The sequence below is a fragment of the Mauremys mutica genome, chromosome 8 (assembly GCF_020497125.1).
Source record: "Mauremys mutica isolate MM-2020 ecotype Southern chromosome 8, ASM2049712v1, whole genome shotgun sequence".
In the NCBI taxonomy this organism is placed as follows: Eukaryota; Metazoa; Chordata; order Testudines; family Geoemydidae; genus Mauremys; species Mauremys mutica.
Genome location: NC_059079.1, coordinates 37,746,601 through 37,759,907, shown reverse-complemented (window position 1 = coordinate 37,759,907; position 13,307 = coordinate 37,746,601). Strand labels below are relative to the sequence as shown.

At 39.4% G+C, this 13,307-nt stretch overlaps 1 protein-coding gene across 4 annotated transcripts in view; it reads right to left on the bottom strand.

Annotated features, from left to right (window-relative positions):
• The window catches only part of AGL (amylo-alpha-1, 6-glucosidase, 4-alpha-glucanotransferase), a 74,099-nt gene that overhangs the window by 20,823 nt on the left and 39,969 nt on the right, over positions 1–13,307 (bottom strand). For all 4 annotated transcript variants that reach the window (XM_045026432.1, XM_045026431.1, XM_045026430.1 and 1 more), the window contains 7 exons: positions 12,318–12,454; positions 7,412–7,545; positions 5,989–6,164; positions 3,523–3,625; positions 1,797–2,022; positions 818–929; positions 381–516 (listed from right to left, as the gene is read on the bottom strand). In XM_045026432.1, the coding sequence (XP_044882367.1) occupies positions 381–516; positions 818–929; positions 1,797–2,022; positions 3,523–3,625; positions 5,989–6,164; positions 7,412–7,545; positions 12,318–12,454 (1,024 nt within the window). The remainder of the gene's footprint in view (positions 1–380; positions 517–817; positions 930–1,796; positions 2,023–3,522; positions 3,626–5,988; positions 6,165–7,411; positions 7,546–12,317; positions 12,455–13,307) is intronic.

The following is a 13,307-nucleotide window of genomic DNA, read 5'->3' as shown; positions in this document are numbered from 1 at the left end:
CCCACAACAAGCATCAATATAGAATATTACTGGGTATTTTCTCAACAACATCTAAATAGTTAACTCTTCTAATTTAGTACTACAGCAGTGTAATGCACATCAGACATGAAAAGTTAACATTATATTTGAATAGCATATTGAACTGAGTATGTCAACAGATTATGTTTTGCAATGTTCTTTTTCTCTGAATCTGCATGGTACACAGAAGGTTTCTGTTAATGTTTTATAATACTCAAATAGAATTCAGAAGGGTTTGGAATATTTCACATATCACTCCATGTTTTATTACTGGTGGCATGGTGGAGAGCAAGGATCTCACTATGCAAGAAGCTAAACTTTGATTTATTCTAAAGTTATACAATACAGCTTATAGTTTGTACCTTGGAGTAGCTGGAATTCCTTTGTTGCGAGCTTTATCACTCTCTCCCATTTTATCCATCCATGTGCCACAATTAAAGCGGTTCCCTCCAAAGACAAAACCAGTTTCATGGTCGACACCTACAGTCACATTAAAACCTACCCAGCAAGAAAATCAGAATGAAGTCAGCTTGTTTCTAAAGAACCACTGAAAGAAAAAGGTGAAGGTCTTCCTAGAACCACCATACACATTTTTGTAATGGATATGCTAATATTATTTACAGAGTACTCATGCCAGAATAGCTGAAATTAAAGTGTTAACACGTGTATTTATAACATTACATTGTTAGATGCACTGAATGTAAAGATAGTTTTGCAGAAATTAGCTTAACTAAAAGAAAAAAATCTGTACAACAATTTTACTCACATATAAACAAGTTAAGTAACACAAGTTACTTACCTTCATCCCTCATATTTCGATCTAACTGTGGACCAGCGTTCCTTTCTCGGAATTCTATGCCTTGCATATGTTGTTGCATAGCTTCCTGTATTACTTCATACAGTGGTTGGTCCTGGTTTGTTTGTTTGTGTGACAAAGGAGAAATCTGAATATTACATATAGCCTTTTTGTCTAAGTACTTAAACTTTTCAGATTACTATACTTTACAAACAATCCAACAGGAATCCAATCAATGAGTTTGCCTTTTTTTTTTTTAATTGAAATGTCAAATGTTGAAAAAAATGGAGAAAACTAGAAATAAAACTGGTGACTTTTTTTGCCCTTGTTTCAAAAAGTTTTATTTTCCACGATCCAACGTGTGCTTGATATGAGTAATCGAACTGTGTGGCAAATAACCAAAATGTGGAACACCCTTGTTTTACTGCACATTCCACCAAAAATGACAGATAATTTTTATAGCTATAAAACAGGGGTAGGCAACCTATGGCACACATGCTGAAGGCAGCACACAAGCTGATCTTCAGTGGCACTCACTGCCTGGGTCCTGGCCACGGGTCTGGGGGGCTCTGCATTTTAATTTAATTTTTAAATGATGCTTCTTAAACATTTAAAAAATGTATTTGCTTTACATACAACAATAGTTTAGTTATATATTATAGACTCAGAGAGACCTTCTAAAAACGTTAAAATATATTAATGGCACGGAAAACCTTAAATTAGAGTGAATAAATGAACACTCGGCACACCACTTCTGAAAGGTTGCCGACCCCTGCTATAAAATCTTCCATGAAGCCCTCCATTAATAAGCAAACACTGTCCCTCAAAATACTACGAATACTGTTCCCAGTAAAAGCTGACCTCTGCAAAAATATTTAAGTAGGAGAACGTGCTGAATAGTGATTCTTTTGGTTTTTTAGGATTTAATTTACTTACAATTATGTTTGTAGTACGTAAACAGCTTATTAGAAATTATCTTTACCAATGTGCCTGCAGGCTGAGCAGGAGAATCATCTGTAGGATACATTCTGGAAACAGGACACTTGAGAATGTCTGTGCCATTTGGAACAATTTTACAGTAATCCTGTATACACTGAAGCCACCACCACACAGCATCACGGCAATTGAATCTGGCATGGGTCCCTTGGCCAAGCAGATTGGGAATAAGACCATGTCTCATGGTACTAGCAAATGCTAAAATTATGTTCCTTTAAAAAAAAATAAAAAATTATCCAATATACATTGTATTGGTTTTCAAGTTAGTGAAAGTTCCAAGTAGGAAACTAAAAAATACAATATATTTTTATACCAAGGTATGTTGGGGGAAAAATTAGGATTGAATGGCAAATGTCAACATCCTGGTGTTTCATGGCACAAAGGTGACTACACATAATACGAGCTTTTTAAAAAAATAACCATCCATATACTCAGTAATGCCAACCAATGCAAACATGGAAGGATATATTTAAAGGTGTATGCTCAACCTTTCACCCGCCCCCCAATACCTCCATGATATAGCAGAGTTCTAAACAGAACTGTGTTTTGGAATGCTTAACATTTCAGCTGCATTTTATATCGACTTTAAAATTAATATTGAGTCCTTTATCCTAAATGAATTTTTCCTGTATTTGTAAAAAACAACAGATTAGGAATCTTATAACTGAATAAAACCAAGTACCTTAGCAAAGTTCAAAAGGAATGCCTGATCATGTATGTGACACTCTTAAATGGTACTGTCTTCTGATCCTTTCAAAAAAGGAAAGGAGGCAATGGGGGAAGATAATTTATCATATATATGAGATAATTTCTGAATACAGGGATCAGTCTCGGACTCTTTACATCAGGCAAAGCCTCCATGGGCTTTAATGGGAGTTTTACCTAAAGGCATAATCCTGTAATGGCATTCAATACTACAGACCCTTACATTACTGGAATCCTATTGTCTTTATGAGGAATTACAGGCTGGTATAAGGGACCATACTAGCAGATCCTTTTGCAACAACAGAATCTAAGAGTGCTGCAGAGTGAGGTTAGTAGTTACTTGACCCTTTCATTGGTTTTATATTTCCATAACCAAAAGTAAATACATACACAAGTTTTCATTTAGAATTAGTTAATTTGAGAAATCCATACTTTCATTCTCAGATCACTTCAGTACCAATTTTTCATGGCAAAAAAATTAAAACTGACTAGTGGCAAAAACATGTCCACAAACTTCTTAATTTATTTGTAAGGTTTTAGACCTACATTGCACATAGAAAATTTAGTTTCAAATGATCCACAAAAAATTGACTTCCAGCTTTGATCACCACAAAACACCTACTCACACCTCAAATCTCATTGCAAAGAGATTCTCAAACCCGCTGTTTTCCAATACTGATACAAATTTTTTATATTGAAATAAAAACCTGTAGCAGATACATTTCATTCAAATGTAGTATGAGCACTATAATGTACTGGAGAAGAAGTTATGCATATAAAAAATGGAATAGGCACTTCACACCAACATTTAAAAACAACTGAGATGCATGGTAAATATTTTGTAGTTCTATCTGCTAAGAATTCAAAAAAGGACTGGTGCCACAGTAAATAAGAGCATTTCAATTGTTTCAGAAAAAAAGTAAGCTTTCTTCCAGTTATATATAGAAAGGGAGAAATCTTTCAAGATGGATTAATACCTATCAAGACTGTTATACATTCATTCTTACCTTGCTTCTAAATAACGCCCAGTAATCAACATTAGACCTCTCAGTGCAATAAAGGTATCCCTTCCCCAGCAGCGGAAAATGCCAGATGAAAAATGTGGTAAACCTAAAGAGTAAACATGATAAACTAAGTCATTAGACTGTTTAATATGAAAATTCTACACATGTGCATGCGTGCACACACACACACACACACACACACCTCCACCCCGGGCCAGCAGCAGCAGCAGTTTGGGTGTGTGCTCAGGGCTAGGGGTTGGGAGATGTAAGGGGGATGCTTACCTAAGAGGGGAGGGGCTCCCCAGCTCCCACTGGCATGGTCCTGCAGCTCCTAGGCGGAGGGGCCAAAGGGCTCCACGAGCTACCTGTGCCCTCAGACCCCACACCCGCAGCTCCCATTGGCTGTGGCTCCTGGCCAATGGGAGCTGTGCAGCCAGCACTTGTGGCAGCAGCAGCATGCGGATCCCCCGGCCCCTCCACTGCCACGGAGCTGCAGAGACACATGGGGTAGGGAGCCCCTGCCAAACCCCATCCCCCCAGCACCAGCAGGGGTCCTGGGACACCTCTCCCAGCACCTGTATCACCCCTGGACCGCCTCCACCCCTAGAGCACCCATGGGCTTCCACCCAAGTTTTAGTTAGGGGTATATAATAAAAGTCAGGGACAGGTCACAGGCTGTGAATTTTTGTTTACTGCACATGACCTATTCATGACTTTTACTAAAAATACCAGTGACTAAAAGGTAGCCTTATTTATGACTACAATACACACTGTACAGCATGTGGTCACTTTCTAAATAATGCACTTTAAATGTATGTGTAAACCACCTGGGATCAAAAATTCTTTAAAGAACATTCACCTGCAGAACATTACAAAAAATATATGCTAGGTATAGTTTCATTACATGCAGAGTCCCATGCTTTTTACAACTGCCCTACCGAATGCTGGAGGTAGGGAAGAGTGTTCCCTTTGCTGCAGGCACTTAGGGGCCCCCCATTTCAAAAGCAAATGGAAGAACAGTTGGGTAGAATTATGTTGACATAGAATTTTCCGTTCACCAAAAACAAATCAGGGATCATTTGCCACAGAAGTCATGGGAGGTTGCTATAGAATTAAGGTCAGCATGAAGCAGGATACAAAGTTCTGAATATATCTTTGCTAGAAACAACGCATTTTGAGTCTTAAAAGTATAAGGGTCATATTTTTTTTCCTAATTAAGTTAAAACAAAAGTCTTTCCTTACTTGTCCTTCTAGAAGGAAGAAAAACCCGTAGAGAGATGTAAAAAAGAAAATCCAAAAAACTTTTATAACAGAGATGAAACTTTTATTGAAAGAAACAAAGGCAAAAATATTTCCCAGAATAACTGTCTTTATATTTAGACATTCTAAAATATACTAGACAGACAAATATATCTGGAAATATGTAAATTAAGTTCATTCAGAAATCGCACATACTAATCTATGCTTTATTCTTCTGAACACGTACATTTTTTAAGATTGCTTATTACTGCAGCAAAGAGTGATCCGAAATCAGGAACAGTTAATCTCTATTTAGTAGAAATTGCACTAAACAATCTGCCTCTGCCATTCAACCCAGGTCCTCTCTCTCAATTACTTTCTAGGCAGATAACTAACCTAATTAGTTTGGAAGCCACATAATTACTATCTCCTCCTAAAACCAGGGTTACTGTCTTGTTGAATGAGTTTTCTGGAGCTGAATGCTGGATTCTGCCATGCTCCACTTCTAATTCCCCTCCCCCCACAGACCTGCAATTTCTGCATGAAAATTTATGGAGCTATTTTACCAAGAATTTCCATTTCTATTTCATGTTCAGCTGGGGAAAGTCAGTGCTCTAGATATTTGGCGGAATTAGTGACCACTTGAAGTCCAGATCAAGTACGGCAATTTTTTAACAACAAAAGCGAATAAAGATTATACTGTTAGCAAGAATGTTTTTAGTTCAACAGGGGTTAAAAAAAGTTCAAGAAGTGACAGTTGAGGAAAATAAAAACATCGTTAAAGTGATAAACCAGAAGTCTTATGGGAAGTGCTCCATAATGTATTTCAACTGCTGAAGAGTTACAGGGAAAGAACATAATTCTGGAGCTCAAAAGGTCTCAGAATATGACAGAGTAGCTCAAGTTGCTTATAGTTCAAGATACAGCAAAAGTGAAATTCTTCACAAGCCTTCCTTCAACAGCAATAGCAGAAACATTGCCTGGTTATGATTCTCTGAGAGACAAACAAAACAAACCCAAGAATAAAAAAACCCTTCACATTAAACTGAGCAGATTAAGACAATGGAAAGTAAACAGCTACTGACAAAGAAACAGTATTTTTTATTTTGTATTTGGTCTCTAAACATCACGGTCTGGGCATATTGATCTTGCTGTCTACACATTGCTAAGCAGTTGCACTGTTTTGTAAGACAACCTGCTTCAACAATCATGGAATCAGCCTTTACTTACCAGCTGCTAAGGAAACACAGCACTGTTCTTTCTCTTTTGTGATTTCATTCATCCTATAGGGGACATCATGTAAAGTAGGAGACAGATTTGGCAGAGAAGGATATTTTCCTATCCCACACATCTGGACTGAACCCAAAGAAAGGTGTTTAACAAATGTTGATCCATTCTGAACAAAGCTGTAATCAAAGTAGTTGAATTGAGAAAAAAAAAATCTCTTTTCAAATTCAGCAATGTCACTGTTTAAAGTTCACCCATTTCCCCACTTGCCATAGTTTAAAAACCCACTTCATAAGGGTGCTCCAGCTGCAAAATACTGTAATATTTTCAAAAGTGAATTCCTAAAATTAAGTCATAAATTATTAATGCCAATGGGAGCTGCTGAGTTCACAGCACTTGAAAATCAGGCCATTTATTTAGGTGCCTAAAGATAAATCTGAGCCCCTAATTTCAGGTACCCATTTGTTGTTCCAAATCTTGGCCTTTACTTTTATGTTAATTTTTTAAAAAATGATTTATATTGAAAGGAGACGATAAAACATTCTGGTATTTCATTACCTAGTTGATCTTAAAGCAAAGAAAAATCTCAACTCTACACAAAAGTATTTTAAAATTCAATTACTATATTTAAAAAGATGATACATTTAAATGATTTTTATTAATTTGTGCCTGAGTCTACATGCTTGACTAGTACAACCACCCCCGGCCCCTCAAAAAAACAAAAACAAAAAAACACCAATATCAGATACCCTGTCCATCTTGGAACAGTTTTGATATCTGTTTTTACAGGAAATTAATATTAGCCATGTTTAAAACCAGAAAAGAATAGAAACAAAACAAAACAAGAAAAGGGACAATTACAAAAAAAAGAAGAAAAGGCAGCCTTTGAAGACTGGAAGACGGACACTTGTTTAATGTCTCGTTCCCTATTATTGCACTGCCAGCATTAGCTGCAAATCCAAGTCCTGGAGCAACAATAAATTACTGAACTTCTAGTCCAATGTTCATAATTTTCCCTTGGTGAAAACTATATGCACCTTCTATCAGCTTTATGCCTTTCCATTGGCCAACATGAATATTTATTTTTGCCTTACACCAGTGTATCTTCTTGTACATCAGTACTATTATGCAGGCAGCCATATAGTTTAGGAATTGTGTTAGGCAGCTGAGATAGACCTAACAGAAGACACTGCATTTGTACATTTAACATTTGCAATGGACTGAAAGATCTATAAGGAGAGCACTTTTTTTGGGATTCTAATCAGATTATTGCAGTTTCAAGGAAGACAAAATTTTGGCCAGAAATCTTTTAGTGGTTTTTAAGTAAGCATATGTAAAGTGTTTAAACGACTATCCTGATGCACAAATGATAATATAACACAATGTAAACATACACATACATTTCTTTCAACACTATTAGACATACCTAGACATCTGACTCCATGCCAGATCTAGAAGAGTTGTGTATGCACCCACTAATATGGCATCAAAGTAACATGGGATAAGGTAACGTGGAATCTGCTTTAGGTAGACGAACATGGCCTTCAACCATTTACCGACCTATTAGAATAATATTTTTTAAGTTAACAACTCCTGAATGCAGAAAAGGCTACTTTCAGGGAATTAATACTATGACAATCATGTTTTGCACTGGAAAACAGGTAGAATTCCTGTTACAGTTTGCCTACACTTTGTAGGCCCCTATTATGTTTTTTGTATTATAGGCAGGACTGGTAGCACCACCTATTTCAGTTGGCAGAAACTTCCCATTATAAATCCTGCTTTCAGTTGCTTGTAATTTTGCCACACTTTAACCATTCACACTGAAGTTTTTCGTGCCACACGTCTTCCTCAGAATAAAATTTTTTTTTGTAAGTTTCAGCCAAAACGGTTCAGCCGTTTCAGAGAATGAGGCTAGGAAAAACTGTTGCTTTGTAATGTTTAAAAAAATTCTGGTCACCTTTTATTTGAGATGCTTTAGAGACTGTGCTTTGGAGCAGGGACTTGAAATTTGGCAGGGAGTGGCCTTTCTGTCAGGGATGTGCCCTTTGCTGTTCCTGTGAAAAACTGCCCAAATTTGGCCAAGTTATAAACCTTTGAAAAAAAAATCTCAGTTTGCACATGCACACTAGAGAGACTAAAAATTTAGCAGTGCATCCACAATGAAGCATGCTCAGGCCCCTCACAGGTCCTAGTGCTGACCAAACTGTGCATTCACCAGCCCACAGGAGTGACTGAGAATGTTCCACAGCAGGTGTAGAGAGGTTCACTTTCCTTGTAATTGCTGCTCTGGTTCAAGTCAGGGCACTAGAACCAAGAGAAGGGAGTTTCTCTCTCCAGTGCTCTCAATGCAATCAGTTTAACTTCAGTATCTAGAAAGATTATGAAGCAAATAATCAACCAATTTGTAAACACCTATAAGATAATAAGGTGATAAGTAAGTTAACATGGATTTGTCAAGAACAAATCATGTCATACCAACGCAATGACTTTCTTTGATAGAGTAACAAGCCATATGGATGGGGGGGAAGCGATAGATGTGGTATATCTTGACTTTAGTAAGGTTTTTTATATTGACCTGCATGATCTGCTCATAAAGAAACTAGGAAAGTATCACCTAGATGGAGCTACTATAAGGTGGGCACATAACTGGTTGGAAAACCATTTCCAGAGAGTAATCATCTGTTTCACAGTCAAGTTGGACAGGCATTATTGAGTGGGGTCCTGCAGGGATTGTTCCTGGTTATGGTTCTGTTCAATATCTTCATCAACGATTTAGATAATGTCAGAGAGTACACTTATAAAGTTTGTGCATGATACCAAGGTGGGAGGAGTTGCAAGTGCTTTGGAAGATAAGATTAAAAATCAAAATGACCTGGACAAACTGAAGAAATGGTCTGAAGTAAACAGGATGAAATTCAATAGGACTAATGCAAAGTACTCCACTTGGGAAGGAACAACCCACTGCACACATACACAATGGGAATTTCCTAGGGAGTCATGAGTACTGTGGAAAGGGATCTGGAGGTCATAGTGGATCACAAGCTAAATATGAGTCAACAGAATCACTGTTGCAAAAAAAAGCAATCATCGTTCTGGGATGTATTAGCAGGAATGTTGTCAGCCAGACATGAAAAGTAATTCTTCCACTCTACTTCATGCTGATAAGGCCTCAGCTGGAATATTGTGTCCAGTTCTGGGCATCACATTTCAGGAAAGATGTGGACAAATTGCAGAAAGTCCAGAGGAGAGCAACAAAAATGATTAAAGGTCTAGAAAATATGACCTATGAGGAAAGACTGAAAAAGTTGGGTTTAGTCTAAAGAGAAGAGAAGACTGAGGGGGGAATATAAGAGGTTTCAAGTACATAAAAGGTTTTACAAGGAAAAGAGTGAAAAATTGTTCATTAATCTCTGAGAGTAGGACAAGAAGCAACAGATTTAAATTGCAGCAAGGGACGTTTAGGTTGGACAATAGAAAAAACTTCCTAAACGTCCATGTAGTTAAGCACAAAATTGCCGAGGGAGGTTGTGGAATCTCCATCATTTGAGGTTTTTAAGAACAAGTCAGACAAACAACAGTCAGGAATTGTCTAGTTATTACACAGTCCTGCCTTGAGTGCAGGGGACTGGACTAGATGACCTACTGAGGTCCCTTCCAGTCCTTCACTTTTATAATCCCCCTGCTGGTGCCCAGGCAGCATGGCAGAGGAAGAAGCAGATGGGGACAAGAAATGAACTCGGGGGAAGAGCCAAAGGGAGTGATTGGGACAAGGAGCCTGGTAGAACTGGGACTGAAGACTGGGAGGGAGGAGAGAAACTGTGACCTGAAGTGGGGCGGGGGAGGGAAGGATGGCTGATTGGGCAAGGACACCAATGAGAGCCAGTCGGGGAAATGGGGTTGGGGAGAGCACACAGACTGGTGAATGAGCTTGTGGGGATGATCAAGGTCAGAGTAATGGGGAGACGAATCTGACAAAGGAGCTGGGGTCTGAGGAGAGAACTGGACTGACTGAGCAAAGAGACTGGGCCTAATTGGGTGAGACGCCTGGAATTGGGAGTCAGTGTGTGGGGGCAGAGGAGACACAGATTGGATAAAGGGCCAGGAATGTGGGGAAAATAGATTGGGATAAGAACCCTGAGGACTGGAGACTAGGATTGGGTAGGCAAAGAGACTAGGACTGGGAAAGATTGGAGGGGATGGATCAGATGGGGCGGAGGGAGGGAGTCAATCTTGTAATGGTGCAGAAGGGGCTTTCACCACAAAAGCATGCTTTTTTTTTTTTTTTTTTTTTTTTTTTTAAAGAGCCTGGACTGGAACCCAAGATTCCTGGGGCTCATCATTCCTCTGCAGTCAGCAAGTATCTGTGAAACCCATTGGCAGAGTGTCTCTCACCTCCCTCCCCCTCTAATGCTGGTCAATACAGAGGATGACAACCTACTACTGCTATTAGTTACTCCATGAGCTCAACTGGCAGAGGTTTGTGAAGTGGATCTAAAGGTTCCAGCCTTGTAGATAAAAAACACATTGGTATCAATATGATGCACATAATGGAATTTGTTTTTTCAGTTGGCTTTTATAAAACTTTGGCTATTAGGCTTAACAAACCCTATGTTAAAACAACATTAAGGTTACAAAATCAAGCACTCAAAAGTTATGCCAGAATTAGGGTTGTATGCATGCATGATGATAGTCTTCAATTATATGATCATGTACTACTTTTTCAATGAAGTAAAGTGAAGGCTAGGGACTATAAAACAGGATTTAAAAGAACTAGATAAATTCATGGGAGGTTCATTCCTTAATGGCTATTAGCCAGGATGGGTAAGGAATGGTGTCCCTAGCCTGTGTTTGTCAGAGGGTGGAGATGGACAGCAGGAGAGAGATCATGTGATCATTACCTGTTAGGTTCACTCCCTCTAGGGCACCTGGCATTGGCCACTGTCGGTCGACAGGATACTGGGCTGGATGGACTTTTGGTTTGACCAGTATGGCCATTCTTATGTTCAATGGGACCACTAACTCATTTGGTGCATAGGATGGATAGTGGTCAGTTAATGAGCAGCTATTCAATTTCATTTTCTCCTCATTGTTGAGTGAGTTGCCCTATGCCTTATTTACTGCCCACTATTCAACCTTCTTCTGAAAACAGATTTATTAATTTCCACTTAACCTTTTAATGATGCTCATCAATATGGTATCTGAGTACGTCACAAAATTATTTTCACAACACTCGTGTGAAATGAGGGGGATAGTATTATGAACTGAGTAAAAGATTAAGGTAAAAAATGATATCCACTAATTTTGGGCATCCAATGGGAGACACCTAGGATCTGATTTTTTCAGAGTACCTAGCATTATAACACTTTATATATTCAAAGCACAGGGGTCCAAATCAGACCCTAGGGTCTGAAATCTGGAAACCAGAAAATGAGGCACACAATTGTGACCACTTGTTTGGTTTAAGTGGCTTGACTAGCACCACATAGCAACTCTGTGGCAGAGACAGGGATAGACTCCAATTCCTCTGGACAATATTTAACTTTCCTAACCATCCCTTTTCTTACTGCAATCCCCTGCCTCATTCACTACAATACTTTCAATTTCTCCAACAAATGAAGTAGGGATCCTACAGACGGCAACCTCCTTTCACTTCACAAATTCATTCACTGATTCATCCCCAAAGCAGGTCCCCTGTGTAACCTTCATTCTGACATTTCTTATCCGTTGAGTGACTGACTTTGTAGTGTTCTTTTAACATTGCTTGTTTGTATGAGATATTTATATATTTAGGCCCTGACCCTGCAGGTACTTTCCTTTAAGCTTATGTTTAAATTTATTTTGAGGCAGAAGGGGTGTGGGGGAAACTTTCAGGCCTTCTTTATACAACAATAAAAAGGAACAAACATTTTCCACTCCCTCTTCCATTTGAGTTAAAGGAAATCTTCGGAGAGACATATCAGCGTTCCATCTCCTCTGTAGTCTAAATGGCTACCTAAATGAAGATGCCTGCACCAGGAGTAGTTTTTAGATAAGTATGATTGGTATCAGAACTGGCCAAACCCTGGCTCGCAAACTGCGCATGGTTCTTTTACTGTTAAAGTGCAGCTCGCAGAAACACTCCCCCAACCAGACTGGGGTGGGGGGAGAGCTTGGGACCTCTGCCTTGCAGCAGGGTGGTGGGGTAGGGCCTTTTGCCCAGTGGTGAGGGGTCTCTCGGGGCTTCAGCACATGTCATATGCGGCTCAGTAAGTTTGGTCACTCCGATCTATATGGTAACAGTTACCTATCAATAAGTGAAAGGAAAATTATCACTTTATAAATTTACTTACTTCTGTACAGGCTCCTGCACGTGAAATTAGACGGTCACTGACGTAGTCAATCATCCAATCCCCAGATCTCAAATTACCACAAAAAGGATGACCCAAATCATTCTTTGGTCTAATGTCTGCCATGACTGACATTAATCCTGAAAATCAAAACAAACAGTACACCGTATTACTGGCCACATGATTATCACAACCTGAAATTCCAGTTTCAAGGAGTAAATTCAACATTGCAGGTCTGAAAAATTATGAACCAGAGCTGGACCAGCAATACATTTTTTTAACCTGATGTCATTTTTCTTTATATGTTCTTCTAAAGGCTAGATGGAGCTTTAGGGCCCAATTCAGCAAAGCACTTAAGCATATGCTTAACTAACTTTAGGCATGTGCTGAAGTACCACTAGAGTTCAAGAATATTCAAGTCTATGCTTAAGTATTTTGAAGAACTAGGTTTGTAAGCTGTTGTGCACTGCTTAGCAGAGACAGAGTGGGTGAGGTGATATCTTTTATTGGACCAAATTCTGTTGGTGAAAGAGACAAGCTTTTGAGCTACACAGAGCTTTTCTCCAGGTCTGAGAAAGGTACGCTGAATATTGCAGCTAAATAGATTGTTTAGCATAAGTAGTTAACAAATTTTCTAAGGCACCATAGTGCAAACTGTGGGGCGCGCACCCCTGGTTGGGGGCACAGAGGAACATTCAGGGGGAGGGGGTGAGCAGCGATGCCAGACAGCTCATGCAGTCCCACAGGGCAGGGCCCAGCCCCCCCGGGGGGGACAGGGAGGGAAGGTCACTACCACACCAACTTAGCTCAGGGGGCTATCCAGCATGCGGGTCACTGGGTTGTGCTGTGCTGATTAACACTCCTGGCAGCCTTCACACCCAACACTGGCTCTGTTCCCAGAGACAGACACATGCACCTTCCCCTCCCCTGAAAACCTAAGGGGGAGAAGGGGCAGGTATTGGCCCTGTCCTACTGGTGCAGCCTGGCTGTAAG